At 35.8% G+C, this 20,624-nt stretch overlaps 1 protein-coding gene across 1 annotated transcript in view; it reads left to right on the top strand.

The window, feature by feature from the left end:
• Nucleotides 1-20,624, top strand: part of CNTN5 (contactin 5) — a 524,441-nt gene that overhangs the window by 427,818 nt on the left and 75,999 nt on the right. Inside the window, exons 17-18 of the mRNA XM_090267326.1 lie at nucleotides 13,278-13,348; nucleotides 15,385-15,619. Of these exons, the coding sequence (XP_090123452.1) occupies nucleotides 13,278-13,348; nucleotides 15,385-15,619 (306 nt within the window). The remainder of the gene's footprint in view (nucleotides 1-13,277; nucleotides 13,349-15,384; nucleotides 15,620-20,624) is intronic.

Here is a 20,624-nt window from a genome sequence, read left to right as displayed (position 1 = left end):
AGATTTCCAAAAAGATATTCTAAAATTACATGTCAATAGACTCACATTGAAGTTTTAGTGCTTACCATAGAAGACTTCACTACATTCTCTTTTTCAAATCTAAGTGGATAATAACATTAGGTAAAATATAGTTATAGACATTGTGATAAATAAATATGAAAATAACTTTACAATATACGTAACATAATTATCTCCACAAGGCAACTAAAGAACAAAGAAGTTAAGAAATATATTCAGCGAACCAGCCAGACTAGTAGAAGTGGGATTCAAGCCCAGGTCTCTCTCACTTCCCAAGAACACTTACCCCATTTGCATATGCCACCATCTTTATCCTGTCAAAGGTATAAAAGCAGTATTTGAACTCTTTAGGAAATACCACTGGCATTTTTTATGTTGGGAACTCTTTAAATTTAACTCTTTCTATCTATAAAGTGAGCTTAAATGATAAATAGGTTAACTGAAATGTTAATGTGACATGTACTTCAATTAAGGTAGGGGAAAAAAGTTGTTGAATTTCCCCCTTGACTCCCACCTTTGCTGTCTCAATAACTTCCTTCCTTCTTTTCATCTGTAACTTTCTTTCCAAACCATTTGTTGGATTACCATTAAACTCTTAAATTACGTTGCTTCCCCAAGTCACTAATAAAGCTGTATTATATAATGAGCCATGTAAACATGAATAGTAATTAAGGCATGCTGTTAGTGTGACTTTGAGATTCATGCTTAAACTCATGCATGCTTAAACTAAAGTAACACACTATATTTTGGTCACTCTGAGTATTTACAACAATATTTCCAATGTATATAGTTAAAAGAAATAATAGTCTGCATTTCAACATGCCAGGGTAGGCACTAAGACATAAACATTTTCAGCTTGTGGGAAAAAATATTAATTACATTATCTGTTCATGGAAGAGCATTATTCAGAAAGAAATTTAGAAGAATCCAAGTTTAATTTGATAAGCATGATTCTCTAAGATAATAAACTCAGGACATGTGTCAGTAGGTGACTAAGGCAGAAAAGCATCTGACTGCTTACTTCCAGATTGGGTTTTCATTAATTATATTGGAAATATATTTTCTTATTAAGTTCATGTATATTTCTCTGGACTCACTGAAAGCATTGATTAAATGTTTGATTATATTAATTTTATATTTCAAACAAGAATTATAGAACTTTTACACCAGAATGACTCTAAAGAATTAAGTCAAATTTATATATATCATGAATATGTTGTTTTGTAATTAAAAGGATATAATTAAAAACAGTGGACTCCAAAGCTTGGACTGAAGAAATAATAACTGTGTGCCACCAACTTGAAAAAGAATGAGTGTGGGACCCACTGTTCATTGCATATAATTAGGACATGAAAGCTAATTAAAATTAGAGTACCTATTTCACACATTGTGATCCTGTCTGGAAAATATAATTTCTGAGATGCAACTATTAAAGCCTTATTTTTTTTCCTGTTTGTTTTTACAGTTTTATTGATATATAATTGACATAGAATGTATTAGTTTAAGATTTATGCCACCATGATTTGATACATATATATGCATATATTGTGAAAAGATTACCACAAAGTTAAAATAATTTTTTTGAGATGAGAACTTTTAATATCTACTCTCTTAGAACCTTTCAAATTTACGATACAATATTGTTAACTGCAGTCACCATGCTGTACATTACACCTCCATGACTTTTTTATCGTATAACTGGAAGTTTGTACCCTCTGACCACTTTCATCCATTTTCTATATGCCCCCCCACACACACCCTGCCTCTGGCAACCACCAATCTGTTCTTGGTTTCTATAGAATCCACATAAGTGTTTGTCTTTCTCTGTCAAACTTATTTTATTTAGTATAATTCCTTCAAGGAGCATCCATGTTTTTACAGGTGGCAGAATTTTCTTCTTTTTATGACTGAATAATATTTCATATTATATGTATATATACACACAGATAACTACATTTTCTTCATCTATTCATCAGTCAATGGACACTTAGGTTGTTTTCATGCCTTTAAAGACTTAAGTTTTCTATTAGTAGTTTCTATTATATTTAGTAAGCTTTTTTAAGAATAGTTGATTTTTATACATATATACTACTAAAACAATGAACTATAATGCTTTTTTTATTTATTATACATTAATTGGAGGCATCATGAGAAAGAGAAGATTTGATTTCTTTTTTTTAAGTATATGTTAGTGATTATGTTGTTACAGTAGTTCCAGTTATTTTCCCCTTTGCTCCCCTCTGCCCAGTACCCACCTTCCCTCCAGCAATCCCACCCCCCTTAGTTCATGTCCATGGGTCATGCATATAAGTTCTTTGGCTTCACCCTTTCCTCTATTATTCTTAACATTCCCCTGTCTATTTTGTACTAACCGAATACGCTTCTTAATCCCTGCATCATATCCCCATTTCTGCCCCTCCGGCCTCCCAGCTGATAACCCTCTAAATGATCCCTATACTTATGATTCTGTTCCTGTTCTAGTTTGATTAGTCGGGTTTTGTTTTTATTTTTTAGATTCAGTTGTTGATAGTTGTGAGTTTGTTGTCATTTTAGTGTTCATAGTTTTGATCTTCTTTTTCTTAAGTCCCTTTGACATTTCATATAATAAAGGCTTGATGATATGAACTCCTTTAGCTTTACCTTGTCTGGGAAGCACTTCATCTGCCCTTTCATTCCAAATGATAGCTTTGATGGATAGAGTAATCTTGCTTGTAGGTTGCTTTCCTTCACATTGAATATGGCTTGCCAGTCCCTTCCTGCCTGAAAAGTGTCCTCTGAGAAATCAGCTGATAGTCCTATAGGCACCCCCGTGTAGGCAACTCTCCATCTCTCTCTTGCTGCCCCCAGGACTCTGTCTTTATCTTTCACCTTTGGCATCTCAGTCATGATGCATCCTGGTTGTGGTCACCTCTGGGTCCAGCATGCCCGGGACTCTCCATGCTTCCCGGACCTGTATGTCCATCAGCTCCACAAAATTTGGGAAGTTTTCCTCATTTTTTTCAATTCTTGTTTTCTCTTTCTGCACTGGTTGACTGTTTTTTTCTTCCTTATGTTCCAAATCATTGATTTGAACCCTGGTTTCCTTCCCTTCACCATTGGTTTTGTGTGAATTTTCCTTCGTTTTACTTTGCATAGCCTTCACTTTTTCTCTTATGTGTTTGCCATACTCAAGCATATCTGTCAAGCCTGTGAGCATCTTTATCACCAGTGTTTTGAATTCTTCAAGTGTCAGGTTGTCTATCTCCTCATCTGTTAGGTTGGCTATCTCCTCATCACTTAGTTCTCCCACTGGAACCTTGATCCATTTCCCCTTTTGGGCCTTACTTCTCTGTCTCCTCATTCTGACAGACTCCTGTGTTTGTTTGCCTCCACATCCCAGGTAGAGCTGTCGATCCTTTTATGTTGTAAGGGGTAGAGCCTTAAGGATTCATCAGTACAGGATGACCTGCTTCACCACATTGTGGCGCTGTATGTGGGGGAGGGGTTCTGAGAGGGGAAAATGCCACCTGCCCAGCACTCGCCCCTTTTCCAAGCACCTCTCCCACTTCCACACCAGACTGGCGTTCCTCTGGCTGCTGCCCTGGCCATCGTTCCCTGAGTGGGTGGGTCTGCGGATGTTCTAGGACTGTGGGGGCCCTTTAACAAGTGGACTCTGCTGAGATTGGCAGTTTCTGCCTCCACCCCAACCCTCACTGGTCTGCACAGTCAGAAGCAATGAGGCTTGATTTTCCCTGGTGCTGGGACCGTGAGCTTTGAGGTCCGGTGAGGAGCTGGGAACACTCCCCAGGTGTCCCTCCTGACTTCTTAAAACATGTGACTGTGCTTTCTGTCGGTCTGCCACTGCCGCTGCTGTTGCCATCGCTACTGTCACTACCACACCGCATCCTCTCTGCCCCAGCTCTGCCCCTCCTACCTGTCTGGATCAGTATTTCTTCTTTATATCTTTGTTTACTGGACTTCCATGCAGTTTGATTTTCTGGAACTTCTGCTTATTTCTAGTTTTGAGGTAGTTGTATTCTGTCTACACCTCCATCTTGGCCGGAAGTCAAGATTTGATCTCTTTATTTAAGTTAAATATGTGATACCTTCTCTTGAAAAGAAATTAGCAGCAATAGGAAAACCTTTAAGACTGATTTTAAATAATAAAAAGAATTTTATGCAATCTGGGTTATTTATGCAGAGTCAACATAGAAGTTATTCACAGAAACAAATCAAGTCATAGAATGTCTTATTTCACTTTCTTGGTTGCTTCAAAGTGGAAGTTTTCATCAAATTTTTTACTAATTTCTTTCTAATTTTTTTACTCAAAAAGTTAATACCTTTGAGAAATCTAAATATATTTTCTAAAAAAATAAAAGCATGAACTTTGGAACAATACTACCAAGCTTCATATGAAATATTTCAACATCAAATAGCACTTGTATTTCATTCTACTCATCTGTGAAATGAGTTCAAAGATGCCCACTGGAGAGCCTACAGCCTATTTTACAACTCTGACCTGGAGGTTCCGAACATCCTCTTTTAGATGATGTTTGAGGGCTGAGTAAAAAAAGAAATGATCATCAATGCCTAGCCTTTCACAAAACCCATGATCCCAAATTCAGGATGGTGTTCTCAAAGAAGAGATTCAAATTCCTAAATTTAAGATATAAACTTAGCCGTTTCCATGTAATAGATGAAGTCAGTAGCTCTGATAGATATTACCTGTAATGTTATTTGGCTATTAGTTGTCAGAGATTAATGTGAACCTTGTGGGGGGAATGGATACAGAGTACACTTTTTTAAAAAAAACAAATGGTATTAAGAGAAGCCATAATAGCATAACATTTATTAACAAATTAACTTGCTTCCACTATTTATTTCACCATGCATTAATGGTCACAATATTTAGAACTCTGAGATTAGCCACTGAGGGAATATTTGGACCCTTATATGTCTATCCTTTTACACATACAGTTAAATTGGCTCCCCTCCTGTGTACCTTACTCATACCATACACTAGAAAAGGAATTTAGAATTAGTCATACATAACACTGGTTTTGTGACATGGTATCAAGGCACACTGATATGTCACAGGCTATTATATGTAGCAACAACTATTACTACTACCAAAAAACTCATATTAAATTATTTCCTTACTGTTCATATAAATAGGACATTCACAGTTATTGCTATAAATAACACTAATGATTTTTTTCTCATTTGCACTCCTTATGATTTCTGAAATGAAAGACAAATGGGATATCCAGTTCATTGTAATTCTGACATAATTTATGAGAGTGAACTCCACATATGTGTAATCTCTAGTATAAGTGTAACTGTGGAAAAAAAATAGTGGCTGCTATTGTGTGTGTCCTTCTGCATGGACATGAGCAAGAGAAGAACTCATGTTCATGGAGGAAAGTGCCCAAGGATGCTGACATTTGGACCTTAGCATATAAAGCTTATTTATTTCAGTGAAGCCAATTATATATTCACAGAGTTTTCTCTTCTACTTTCCTGACCCAAGAAGAATTTTTTATTTCTTTCTAGCAGAATACAAATTCTGCATAAGTTTTTCTGATATATAAAATGCTGTGTGAGTATCTACAAGTAATTAATAGTCTTTCAAAGATGTTGGTAATACATGGGAGTGAAGTTACTGTTTATGAGTATCAGTGTTGTTTAAAAATTGTATTCTGAGGTATAAATCCAACACTGAAGTGTAAAATTGCTAATACAGGCTCATAGACTGGAAAATGATTTCTTTTAATAGTTTCTTTCATTTAACAGTTCTTCATTTGAAAATGTTTCCTTTCAACTGCAGATTTTGTGGTTTGGTGCAGTTAAGGGGAAATTTATTCCTTTGACACATTTATTATTTTGATATTTGTTTGAAAAAGTTACACTGGGTATTTATGTATTTTGCAGTGTGCAGAGAGATTCATTCTTAGTTATTTTTTAAATGTTTATTATTTTGAATAAGTTTTTTTTTTTAATCTGCAAGACTGTCTTATTGGAAAGACATCCAGTTGCAAGGCATTTGACATTCCTCTTTCCTGTAAATTAAGCATCTTTGCTAATGTCACAGACCTAGTTTAACTTTCAAATGAAAATAAACTTTAAATGAAAATAAAATTTAAAGACAGCTGCACAACTTTATAGTCTACCACTGAGCATTGTGATTTTCCTTGGATCACAATTTTTCTCCTTAAGATTACCATCCTTGTCATTAAAGGGACTGCATTAAGTTCAGTTATAATTTATCCTGTTCGTTTGCATAAACGCAACAAGAGCAGCAAATGATCTCATATAATCTTTACATCTGTTTTGCTGGAACTTACACAAGGAACCTTTAGGGTGACCTCCAGTCTGCCCTTCAGGGCACAGAAGCTGAACCACATGCCTACCATTCAGCCTTGCCTTACACACCTGTGTTTTCCAAGTCCTTCAGGTTTTCAATTGTGCTTTAAGGTCTCTTGTAGCTATCTCTCAGGAAAGCAACCTTTATTTGTTCCCTGGAAAGATAACCATGGACCACACAACCAACCGAGGTACTAGGCCTTTTTTCTCATGGGCTTTTATTACCTTTGAAAGTCAATCCCAGTTCCTCGGGGCTTTTTGGTAACAACCAGAGCCCAGGCATGTCTCCTTTAGGCATGACATTCCAGTCAAAGTCTTGGTCAACAAAACCTCTATTAACAACTGGTATTATTAGTTTTATGCAAAGAACCTTATGTCATTACTGGAGGGATCAGGTAAGGAGAAAAATATTCAATGTGAAGGAAAATCCTTGTCCTACTAATGTTCACTAAAATTGCATTTTCATACTTTACATTTTCTTTTGTTCACTTTCCTACATGTTAGGTTTTTTGGGGGTAGTTGAGGGGGGTTTGCTGACTCATTTATTAATCTATTTTGCTTTTATTATTTTTCTCCCACTAAACATTTTTCTTTGTTTGTTTGTTTTCCTATTACAGTTGTCCCACTTTTTTCCCTATTGCTTCCCCGCACCCTACCCACCCCTTCTCCCACAGTCAGTCCCCACCCAGTTGTTAATGTCCATGGGTCATTTATACGGGTTCTTTAAGTAGACCCTTCCCCTTATTACCCCATTCTCTCCCTTCCCCTCCCCCCTTGTCACTGTTAGTCTACTCTTTGTTTACATGCCTCTGGTTCAATTTTGTTCATTTGTTTGTGTTGTTCATTAATCTCTGGTAATACATGATAGCATACGGTATTTTTCTTTCATTGCCTAGATTATTTTGCTAAGCCTAATTCTCTCTAGTTCCATCTATGTTGTTGCAAATGGTAGAAGTTCCTTCTTTCTTTTTGCTACATAGTACTCTATTGTGTAAATATACCACAGTTTTTTGATCCACTCATCTACAAATGGGCACTTAGGTTGTTTCCAGTACTTGGTTATTGTAAATAGTGCTGCTATGAACATAGGGTGCATAGGTTCTTTTGAATTGGTATTTCAGGATTCTTCAGATATAATCCTAGCAATGGGATTGCTGGTTCAAAAGGCAGTTCCATTTTTAGTTTTTTGAGGAAATTCTAAACTGTTTTCCAGTGGCTGCACCAGTCTGCATTCCCACCAACAATGCAGTAGGGTTCCCGTTTCTCAACATCCTTGCCAGCACTTGTTTGTTGATGTGTTGATGATGGCCATTCTGACTGGTATGAGGTGGTGTCTCATTGTGGTTTTTATTTGCATCTCTCTTATGGCTAGTGATGTTGAGTATTCTTTAATATGACTATGAACCTCTGTATGTCCTCTTTAAAAAAGTGTTTGTTCAGGTCCTTTGCCCATTTTTTAATTGAGTTGTCTGTCTTGTTGGTGTTGAGTTGTATAAGTTCTTTATATATTTTGGAGATCAATCCCTTGTCTGAGGTATCATTGGCAAATATATTTTCCCATATGGTTGGTTCCCTTTTCATCTTACTGGTGTTCTCTTTTGCTGAGCAGAAACTCTTTAGTTTAATGTAGTCGCATTTGTTTATTCTTCCCTTTATTCCCCTTGCCTTAGGAGATGTATCAGTGAAAATATTGCTATTGGGATGTCCAAAATTTTCCTGCCTATGTTTTCCTCTAAGGCTTTTATGGTGTCATGGCTTACATTTAAGTCTTTGATCCACCTTGAGTTTATTCTGGTGTATGATGTAAGTTGGTGGTCTACTTTCATTTTTTTGCATGTCCCTGTCCAGTTCTCCCAACACTGTTTGTTGAAGAGGCTCTTTTCACTCCATTTTATGCTTCTTCCCCCTTTGTCAAATATTAGTTGACCATATAAACATGGGTTTATTTCTAGGCTCTTCATTCTGTTCCATTGATCTATATTTCTGTTCTTATGCCAGTAACAGACTGTTTTGAATACCGTAACCTTGTAGTATATAGTTTGGTATCAGGTATTGTGATTCCTCCTACTGTGTTCTTCTTCCTCAAGATTTCTATGGCTATTCGAGGTCTTTTTTGTTCCATATAAATTTTTGAAGTATTCGTTCTAGGTCTGTGAGTAGTATGGACATTTTAATGATGTTGATTCTTCCCATCCACGAACACGGTATGTGTTTCCATTTATTCGTACAATCCTTAATTTCTTTCTTCAGTGTTATTTAGTTCCTGAGTACAGGTCTTTTACCTCCTTGGTTAAGTTTATTTCTAGGTACTTTATTTTTCTTCTTGCTGTAGTAAATGGGATTTTTTTTTTCTTTAGTTTCTATCTCTCATATTTTATTGATGGTGTACAGAAATGCCTTTAATTTCTGAATATTGACTTTGTACCCTGCTATTTTACCAAATTCACTAAATAGGTTAAGTAGTTTTTTCATGGAGTCTATAGGGTTTTCTATGTATACTATCATGTCATCTGCAAATAATGACACGTTTGCTTCCTCTTTTCCAATTTGAATGCCTTTTATTTCTCTTTCTTGTCTGATTTCTGTGGCTAGAACTTCCAAGACTATGTTGAATAGCAGTGGAGAGAGTGGACATCCTTGTCTTGTTCCTGATCTCAGGGGGAATGCTTTCGGTTTTTGCCCATTAAGTATGATGTTGGCTTCAGTTTTCTCATATGTGTCCTTTATTATGTTGAAGTATGCTCTCTCTAGTCCCATTTTGCTAAGTGTTTTCATCATAAGTGGGTGTTGTACTTTATCAAATGCTTTTTCTGCATCTATTGATATGGTCATGTGGTTTTTGTCTTTTGTTTTGTTTATGTGGTGTATTACATTTATTGATTTGCAAATATTAAACTATCCTTGTATCCCTGGGATGAATCCTACTTGATCTTGGTGTATGATCTTTCTAATGTGTTGCTGGATCCGGTTTGCCAATATTTTGTTGAGCTTTCAGCATTTATGTTTATCAGCAATATTGGCCTGTAGCTTTCTTTCTTTGTTGTGTCTTGACCTGATTTTGGAATTAGGGTAATACTGGCTTCATAGAAAGAATTTGGGAGTTTTTTCTCTTCTTGGATATTTTGGAATAGTTTGAGAAGGATAAGAGTTAGTTCTTTCCTAAATGTTTTGTAAAATTCACCTGTGAAGCCATCCGATCCAGGGCTTTTGTGTGCCAGGAATATTTTGATTACTGCTTCAATTTCATTAGTTGTTATTGGTCTTTTCAGGCTTTCTGCTTCTTCTTGATTCAGTTTTGGAAGATTATATGTTTCCAGAAATTTGTTCATTTTACCTAGGTTGTTGAATTTCTTGTGATACATTTGTTCATAATAATTTCTTACAATCCTCTGTATTTCTGTGGTATTCATTGTGATTTCTCCTCTTTCATTTCTGATTTTACTTATTTGGGTCCCCTCTCTTTTTTCTTGATGAGCCTGTTTAAATGCTTTTCAATTTTGTTCATCTTTTCAAAGAACCAGCTCCTGGTTTTATTGATCTTTTGAATCGTTTGTTTAGTCTCTATGTCATTTAATTCCTTCCTTCTACTCACTCTGGGCTTTGTTTGTTGTTGTTCCTCTAGTTCTTGTAGCTGTAGGGTTAGATTGTTTATTAGAGATTCTTCTGTCCTTTTTAGGTAGGCCTGTATTGCTATGACCTTCCCTCTCAAGACTGCTTTCACTGTGTCACATAGGTTTTGGGTTGTTGTGTGTTCATTATCATTTTTTTCCAGAAACTTCTTGATTTCTTTCTTGATGTCATTGTTATCCCATTCATTATTTAATCCATGTTATTCATTCTCCATGAGTTTGAATGTTTTTGAGTCTTTTCCTTGAGGTCGACTTCCAGTTTCAATGCATTGTGATCTGATAAGATGCTTGATATAATTTCAATATTCTTGAAATTGTCGAGGCTTGTTTTGTGTCCTACCATGTGGTCCACCTTTGAGAATGTTCCATGTTTACTTGAAAAGAATATATATTTTGCTGCTTTGGGATGAAAAGTTCTATACATATCAACTAAGTCCAATTGATTTAGAGTGTTGTTCAATGCCTCAATATCCTTGGTGTTTCTTTGCTTCAAAGATATGTCCATTGTTGACAATGAGATGTTAAAGTCCCCTACTATGAGTATGTTGCTATCTATATCCTTCCTGAAGTCTTCCAATTTTTTTTTTTACATATTTGGGTGCTCCTATGTTGGGTGCATATATGTTTCCCAGGGTTATATGATTTTGATGGATTGTTCCCTTAAGTATTATGAAATGTCCTTTTTTGTCTCTTTTATGGCCTTTGCTGTGAAATCTGTTTTGTCTGATATAAGTATTGCTACCCCAGCTTTTTTTTTTTATGTCCATTTGCTTAAAATATTTTTTCCATCCCTTCACCTGCAGTCTCTGTAAACCTTTTGCTCTAAAGTGGGTCTCTTGTACACAGCATATATGTGGGTCATACTTTCTAATCCACTCCGCTATGCTATGTCTTTTGATTGGAGCATTTAATCCATTTACATTTAAGGTTATTATTGATAGGTACTTATTCATTGTCATTTCCCCCCTTTTTACTTGTTTTCCTCTCTGTCTCTCTTTGTTTCTTCATCTTCTTAAAGCTGACCCTTTAGCATCTCTAGCAGTGCGGATTTGGTGGAGATGTATATTTTTTGCCTTCTTTTGTCTGGGAAAAGCCTTATTTAACTTTCTATTTTGAATGAGAGCCTTGCTGGATAGAGTATTCTTGGTTGTAAGCCTTTGTTTTTCATTGCTTGGAATATTTTTTGCCATCCCCTTCTGGCTCGTAGTGTTTCTGTTGAGAAATCTGATGATATCCTTATTGGAGCTCCTTGTATGTTACTAGTTGTTTCTCTCTTGCTGTTTTTAGGATTCTCTCTCTGTTTTTCAATGTTGCCATTTTAATCATGATGTGTCTTGAAGTGGGCCATTGGGGTTTATCTTCATTGGGACCCTCTGTGCTCCTGGACTTGCATGACTCTTTCTCTCCTCATGTTAGGGAAGTTTTCTGTCATTAGTTTTTCAAAGAGGTTTTCTATCCCTTGCTCGTCTTCTTCTCCTTCTGGAATTTCTACGATATGGATATTATTATGTTTCATGTTGTCCTGCAGCTGTCTTAAAACCTTTTCATTCTTTTTCAGTCTTTTTTCATTTTGTTTAACTGTCTGTTTTTTTTTTTTAATATATATATATATTATCCTCCAGGTCACTGATCTGATTTTCTGCTTCCTCTAGACTGCTTTTAAATCCTTCTACCATGTTCTTCAATTCAGATTTTGTATTCTTCATTTTATCCTGGCTCTTATTGATAGTTTCTATGTCCTTTTTCATGATGGTGTAATTCTCAGTAAGTTCCTTGTAGTTTCCCTGGAGTTCTCTGTGGTTTTCTTTGAGCTCATTGAGCTTCCATGTATGATAGTTTGTTTTCTTTAATTTCATTTAGCACTCTTTCTGGGAATTCCTCCTTTCCTTTAGATGGGTGGTTGTTTCCCCATCTCCCCATTTTTGATGACTCTTCTTGTTTATTGCTGCTTCTTAAATTGATCTGCACTCCTGGATCTGGCCCTGGTAGCATCAGATCGTGTACCAATCTGCGCCTAGGCAGCCTGTTGGAGACTACCAGAGATATACTGCCTTTGTCTGTCTCATTTAGTTGGCAATCTATTCAATCTGTGACCAGCCATCAGACTTAAGCACTGAGCATGGGGCAGATTAATTCCTGTTGTCAGGGCTTTTGCTTCCCCTCAGGCTGATGCCACTTGGAGGAGAATAGTCTGCCTGCAGTATGGGGAATGAGTCAGCATTGGGACTCATTCAGCTGCTCCCTTAGTTCTCCCCTCAAAGCCACCACCCCAAATTCTCCCCAAGTGTCTCCAGTCTTGTCTGCCCTCCCTCTGCTTGAGCCCAGGGGAAGTGGGGGCCAAAATATTTCTGTACAAGATCCATTTAGCATCTCTTATTTCCAGCTGTTTATTTCAGGCTAGCAAAAAACCCTATGGCTTTTCACTTTTCACAACTGGATACTATTTTACTTTCTGCTCTCTTGCTGTAGGCTGGGAAGCCCAGCTGGGGTTTTAGACCCTGCCCTTCTCAGGGGAAACTTCCAGCTGCTGAGCTGTTTCTCAGTCTCTTCAGCTGCCACCCATGGGATCCCAGACAGCTCTTTCACATCTCCTCACTTCCACTGGTCATGTTGTGATGAAGCGGCCTTTTCTGTCTCTTTGTGGTTATAAGACTTCTCTCCAGGTAGTGCTCATTTGGTTATTCCAGATGATTTCTCCACAATTAAGCTGTAATTCCAGGCTGGTCCTGGGAGAAGGTTAGTGTAGCCTCCACTTACTCCTCCACCATCTTGGATCTCCACTATTTATTTAAACAGATTTTTCACTCCATAGAAGTATCACTAAAATTTCTTTAGAGCTCTTTATGGGCTTCTCATAAAGCAGTGGTTCTAATGTCAACTTGGATTTTCCACAGTCTGTAAACCCTAAAAGCACACAAAAGAATTGCATCACTAGAAAGAAGGAGAAAACTTGTAGGGCAAAATCTAACTAACCATTAGTAGATGTCCTTAACTATAGTGTTAATTATAATTAAGACTTTAATATCACAGAGCATTTATAGAAAGAGTAGTTTTGGAATGCAATATGTGGCCATTAAAATATATGTCATTGATATATTTGAAAGCAGAGTATCTGTCACAAACATCTTGTTTTAATACTGAATATCACCACTCTATCTTCAAACAAACTTTGATTTCTTTATTTCAGGATGTTACCCAACCTGAGGAGATAATGATGTGTTCATATTGTATGGACACTTAAGTTACACATCTACTTATTATTTACTCTTTGCCTATTTTTATTCACAGTACCAAAGATAGCACCCACCAATGTAAGTGGAAGAAGCGGAAGAAGGCATGAGTTAGTCATTGCCTGGGAGGTAAGAATGCCTATGTTCAGATGTCAGAACTTGTTGATTCCTTAGGAAATAAGACTACATGTCTAGTGTCTGTAGTTGGTACAGAGAGACTAATTTCTCTTTACCTTAGATAAAGAAACTTTTTGAGCATGCATTACTCAGATAGACATTGTCCTTTCTCATTTTCATTCCATGCCCTGTTGACTGTTCTCCAAGGCTGTGGAATGCCTTCCTGTCACATAGGCTATCTAAGAATAAATTTTGAATAATTCAAATACATCCCCTCAGATATTACTTCAGATGTTTGTTTGGTTTATCTTAATATTTAATTATATCACAATTAAGTAGCACTCTTGACTTATTTGGAGACTAAAACCATTGAGGAGGAAGGTTGACCACCACTGAATTTGTGGCATGGTACCTTGGTTTCCTCATTTACCTCATGCAACAATTATATTAGTGGAGAAATTTTCCTTGTATTGAAAATTATTAAACTGAGGCAGAGTTTAACTACTTTTTTTGAGAAGCAGTGGAATTGGGCCTTTCATTACAAAACTTCTGTTCTTTTGTCTCTGTCACCATATTATCTCTAGTTTCTTGTCAAAGGAAAGAAGTGTGAGAGATACATTTATTTTTCATGAAGCCACTTTCTTTTATTGTTGATAAATTACCTTATTATTTCACATAGCCATGTAGCTCACAAAACTATGCCTTAGAATATGGAAATGGAATTTAAATGAAAATGTCTACTGGAAAAAACTAAACAAATTTCTGTCAGTCTCTGAGAACAATGATAAAATGTACAAAAACTTCTTTTTCCAATAATAAATTTTCCATGAGCACATGTCTGTGCTTTTCTTATGTTTATTCCCCTCTTCTTCAGTGAAATGTTTTGCTTTATTTTTGATTTCCACAAAGGTACTCTCCAGTACCTGAACTTCTCTGAGATCAAATCTGTCAAAATGAAATTGTCTCCCTTGTATGTTTTGTGTCCAAGTCAGCCCAAGCTTCTATAACAAAACGTATATAAACTGGGTGGCTTATATGTAACAAAAATGTGTTTCTCCCGGTTCTGGCAGTTGGAAGTTCACAATCAAGGCACCAGCATATTGAGGTCTGCCGAGGGCCTGATTCCTGGCTCATAGCCATTTCCTCACTGTGTCCTCTCATAGCAGAGAGAGAGAGAGCTCTCAAGTCTCTTTTGTAAGAGCACTAATCCCATTCATCAGGGCTCTTTCCTTATAGCCACATTACCCAACTTAGGCCTATCTTCTAATAGTATCACATTGGAAGTTAGGAGTTCATCACATGAATTTGGAGGGATATAAAATTCAGTCTATAGTACTTTGATTCAATAGTATTTGTCTCTTTTAATCCACTCAGTATAGTTTTTCCTCAACTCAAAGTTCAAAAGAAAAAAAAATGTACAAATATGTATTGAGTATCTACAATGTGTCATGCATTGTGCTTGGCTGGTAACAGCTCCATTGACTTACTAGTCAATCACATTTACTCATTTGTACATTGTGCCATTGAAGCCCATTCCACAAATTTAAATGTAAGCTGTAGAGTACAGGAAGATTCTTGAACAAATACTACACTCTATTTTTTCATATGTTAGAATGACAACAAAAGCAATTTAAAAAAGGAGCAGAAAAATTCTCTTACATTAATGTCTCTAGATTTTCTGTACAAGGGTTTCTGCAAAGCACTACCAATGACAAGGTTTTCCCGACCACCAGACCATATGAAACTTTTCCCCAATATGTTAAACTCTAGTGTGGAATCCAAGGACCTTTATTTCATATGCCAGACTAATTGGAGCAAATTTGTTTCACTCCAGGAGTTTTCAGTACTCTTGGTACTTTCTTTTTCCATTTAAAACCTTTTAAATGTCCAAGGACTGCCAATTATGCTATGCTGGCTTTTAATGTAGCATAAAGATTTGAGTCTCCTTTTCTCTAGTTATCCATAATTTCTTTAAACTTAAAGTTTTGAAAGAAGTAGGTTTTTAATCCATTATTTTGCTGATAATTAATCGCAATTTTCTTCTTTAGCCAGTATCTGAAGAGTTTCAGAATGGGGAAGGCTTCGGCTATATTGTGGCTTTCAGGCCCAATGGAACACGTGGTTGGAAAGAGAAAATGGTGACATCTTCAGAAGCTTCAAAGTTCATTTATCGAGATGAAAGTGTCCCTCCTCTTACTCCCTTTGAAGTTAAAGTTGGCGTTTATAACAATAAAGGGGATGGACCTTTCAGTCAAATTGTGGTCATATGTTCAGCTGAAGGAGGTCAGTTTCTTTATCCTGATTTACTCAAAATATTTAAATATTTTATTTTGTTATATAAATGAGATGTTATTGTACAAATATTAGAAAACAGTTACAGCAAAAGAAACTAAAACTCACCTACAGTCCTACTCTACTTTTTATATATATTTTTCAGAATTTTTCCAAATTAATTTTATTTTAAAAAATTGATCATTCCATATGTTGCTTCATGGTCTTCACTTCCTAATGATATATGGCAAATATCTTTCCATGATAGTAACAATATTAATAATGGCTGTAGTGTCTTTTATTCTCTGAATGGACATTGAACCAATCTTTTTGGTTTGAAGTTTAGATAATTTTATAATTTAACCCATTAAATTTCAATTTATCTGAAATAAATGTAAATGAAGATTCCATTGTTGTGACCAATACATATCTATTACTAAACTCATACCCACAACATTGTACTGATAAAGAAGTTTCAGAAACATCTTCCTATTAGAAGCTTTTCAAACATGACATCTTTCAGTCCTCTTGACAATGTTGCCTAATAGGCATCATTATCTTCTTTGTAGAGAAAGAGAAATTAAAATTCAGGAAAGTATAGGTTATACAGCTTGGACTTGAGGATAATATCAGGTCTATGTAATCATTAAATTCTTGATTTTTCTGTAGCACACTGCCTTCATATGCATAAGCTTATGCAATTCTCAATATAAAACTACTAGGTAGGCAGGACCTAGAAGTCAGTATACCCATTACTCAGCTTGCTACATCAGAGTTCTGGGTTCTCTCAAGTTTTAAAATGAAAATTCAATTTTCTGAGTGAGAGAAAGCATGAGAGATCTAACCTCTAAAATTAGCTTTTCTTCTTAATCCTTCTATTGAAGTGCAAAATTTCAATTGGCCCTGAGAGTAAAAACAATGCCTTACATTCCCTAAATTTGACAAATGACTGAGAAAATGTTCCACCAAAAGCAACACTTATTTGACCTTCCAAATAATTAGTCTTTATAAACTGACCTTTTTACTTCCTTTGTACCCACATTGGTGACTTTAAGAGCTAAAGAGAATTATTATCTTTTGATACTGGAGTTTCTAGGGGGGATATAAATAAGGCTGTTTGAATACTGTAGTATCTAATTAATGTAAAATGTAGTTTTTCAATAGGAGCTGCCTTATATTTGTATAATGTGGAGCCAAATTTTGAAGCACAGGCAGGAGGTTTATCCTAGCATAAGAATGACCAAGAAAGTAAAGAACAAGTAACAACAAGAAATCATAGATATTTTGATGAGATACCCATGCACTTAAAACATCTCAAGTCTCTGATGTGTTTTCAGATACAGCAGGTGTAGCATATTAGTTATATGAACTTTTGCAACCAAATTTGAAGTAAGAATCTCAAGCCCCAATGTACTTTTCAGAAAACCAAGGTTCAGAGAAGTTAAAAGTAACATGCTGAAATTGATACCAGGGAGTGACAGAGTTGTGACTGTAGTTAAGTGGCAAAACCTTGGATTTGAACCCAGGTCTACATGACTCCAACACTCATACTTTTAACCACTATACCATACTATCTCATCAGGAAAGTATACAATAATATTTTGCTATACTATATTACTGTATATAATCATATTTTTTGCATTATGTTGCACCAAAAATCTATTTTGAAGTACATGTTTTATTCAGGAAGTGCTTACTTCTGTTGCTTTAGAATTTCTTCAACAAAATCATCAAGCACATAGCCCCAAAGGTTACATGAGATGAATTTCAGGGGGTTGTGCTTGTTTTATATGGTAACACCAGTGCTGCCTTTAAGAAATCCAGATTTGTACTTTCCTTGTCAACTTTTGCTTTGAAATTAAATTATAGCAGCTACCATGGGTTGTTTAAATTGTTTCCTTAAACTTGAAATGACTTGCCTTTGGAGATTTCTCTTTCAACCTGGATAGGAAACATGCATATTTTCTCTCAAAGACACTGAGGTTATTACTGTAACATTTCATAGTAACATTTCATTTATTTTGGTAGACTGAAATATGAAAAATCTGAGGAAAATTAAATCTAGATAGAGTCTGCCTTTGTTCTGACAACAAAATTCAGACATATACTTGGCATTTGTTCACTAATTAAACTTATTAATTTAGTGTGTTCTGTGTAAATATGAGTGAAATTTTAGCATCACTAAATTATGTTAACGAAGAAGGGCAGTACAATGGGTAGGAAAAGCATTTGCCTGGAGTCAACAAAGCCTGAGTTCAACCTGCTCACACTAACACTGTGGTGCTGGGCAGTTTATCCACCTTGCCAAGTGTTACCTTCCTCCATTTAAAAAATAATTTTTAAACTGGAACATTTCCAGAAACTCTTACAAATCTAAAACTAAATTTTTGTCAATTTATTCTGCATTTAAAATTTTCACTTAACTTTTAATTGTCCCAGAATAGGCAGTAATAATACATCCACTTTTGTTATATAATAAAAAGAAGGAAACCAACACCACTTTTTAGTCACTTGGCTAATTGATTTACTTGAAAATAAGTAAACATTTTGAAGATTGAACCATAAAATAATATTTTGTACTCAGGCCAGCGCAAGTGCCTCTCCTCTGTCTATGGGCATTCGTACAGACTCACAACATACCTTCATCATCAGTCTTGCCCAAAGCCCAAGTGATCTGATTGAAATTCTATTTCCCCATAAAACAAATTCCATATCTTGTTCTTATTAACCTACTTCACCAGTTTATCACCTCAAAATCCCTCTATATTTTAGATGAATTTATGTAAAGAACAAGAGGATTGAGAATGGCTTTCTATTTCTGCTTATGGGCATAGTTCGTCCTTTTTCCTATCAGAAATGCCTACATGCCTAGAGTTGACACCAAGTCAGGAAGAAAACATGGGCTCAATGCTATTTCAAATGCAGCCAGCAGAATTCATGTTGACTGGAAGCAAGCAGAGAACACAAGGACTTTAAGACACACCTTACAGTACTAGTTCTCAACCTATTTCCTACTGGCATATTCTTGATGAAGGACATGCACATCCACAACACACTTCCGTAAGTGCTTACGTACATTCCCTGTACCCCTCATCCTTTTCTTTTCCTCTCAAGAAAGCCTTTGGAAATGCAAGTGAGAATTACATTATTATAGCAAAAAACCTTGAATGTGGTCTGTTTTTAACAGGGCTAATCAGTTATGCATACTAATACATAGCAAATCATTTTGGAAATGAATTTGACTTGTGGCTTTGAGGTTGGTCATTGCCCTTGAGTTGTCAGAAAAGCTCCAAATGATTCTTCTCCTAATGCCCTTGAGCCTTTGAAACCTTCCAGGACTTCCACAATAAAAATAACCCTGAATTGCTCTGTCAGTGCCAAGCAGCATCTGATATAAGCCTGGAAAGAGAAATATTTTGCCTGGCAGAAGTTGCATGCACCCTGCACATATATCGATGATCTATACTCTTTAAACCAAGCAAGAATTGCATGCATTCTAACCCTGACTTGACTACAGATACAGGGTATGGTATAATCCTATACAGTAGCCTCACTTGAGAAACAATTTTAATTTTTTTATTGAATTGCGAAGTTTTGACATAAGTAATTTTAAAATGCATGGTAGACATAATAAAAGTAATTTTTTCAAGATGAAAAATCAGATTGACTTTTACTTTTATATTTCTAGAAATACTTATTAATCAAACTTACATTCATTGTTCATTTAATTCTCATTATTAGAGCTTTGGAAAGGGAGAGAACCTGAACATCGAATTACTTCTAACAGAAAAATATGGAAAAATTCAATATAGATTAATTATAGGTTGGAATATTTGTTTAATTGTGATTTGCTTTAGCTTTTTCTAAATTTTTTGGATTTTTCCATGTATGTAAAATTTGTGCTGCTTTTATTTTTATTAAAACCAAAAGACCTCTTCTCATTTTCAGAAAATGATATGCAATTATTTCCTTGCACATAGAGCTACCACAGCTCAAATGAAAAAACCAGCATTCATGAGGTGTTATTCTTCCAATCAGTTGTTAGCTGAAACTGAACTCAGGTGGATTTATGTGAACTTGAAAATTAATAAATCAGCATATTAGTTGTAAAATACAAGAAATAATTTCCTGTCTTTGCCAGACAATCCATTTGGATTAGTGTCGGTAAAAGTTCAACTACAGCTGTCTTCACTAAATTTTTAAATAATGAAATCATAATCCTTCTCCGAAGGAGTTTATTAAATTCTCCGTTGATTAATGCTGTTACCCACTGCTCCTAGGAAGTCAGATGTATAATCAATATTACAAGCACAGCCCCCCATATTACTTGGAGAACTCCTGCTGCTAGGTCACTTAATACAAATGTATCATCTAAATTCATGAAGGTGGTAATGCTGTTCAAAACTTTTAATCCAAAAGAAACTGAAATCTATCAATCATTTTGTCCATTTCACATGCCAAGATTGGAGAGAAGCTAGCCGTGCCCTAATTATAATATCATCATAAGTAGAGGGGAGGGGCAATCTTTTTAAGCCTTTGAGTCAATTATGCATAATGCTAGTACAATCTAAGAAATAGATTCCTGAATTTTCATCAAATTGCCTGAGTATAATAGAAGTGAGAGCGTCAGAAAACATCTGTGGTTTGCAGATCAGGGGAGTTTTAGAGATGCCTAAATGTAACAGGATCTATGAGGAGAAGTGCATTTATGATTAAAATTTATTTAAAAATTCCATGAAATAAGCCCTGGCCTGTGTGGCTTCGTGGTTTGGAGCATCATCCAGTAAATGGAGGCATCACGGGTTTGATTCCAGGTAGGGGCAGGTACCCGAGCTGTGGGATGGATCCCTGGCTGGGGCACATGCAAGAATGAAGCCCATCAACATCTCTCTCTCTCTCTCTCTCTCTCTCTCTCTCTCTCTCTCTCTCTCTCTCTCTCTCTCTCTCTCTCTCTCCATATAGATAGATAGATGATAGATAGATAATGGTATAGATATATAGATATACATCTTCCTCA

Source organism: Furipterus horrens, unplaced genomic scaffold (genome assembly GCF_987537825.1).
Source record: "Furipterus horrens unplaced genomic scaffold, mFurHor1.1.pri manual_scaffold_2, whole genome shotgun sequence".
NCBI lineage: Eukaryota > Metazoa > Chordata > Mammalia > Chiroptera > Furipteridae > Furipterus > Furipterus horrens.
This window is presented reverse-complemented; position numbering and strand designations above follow the sequence as displayed.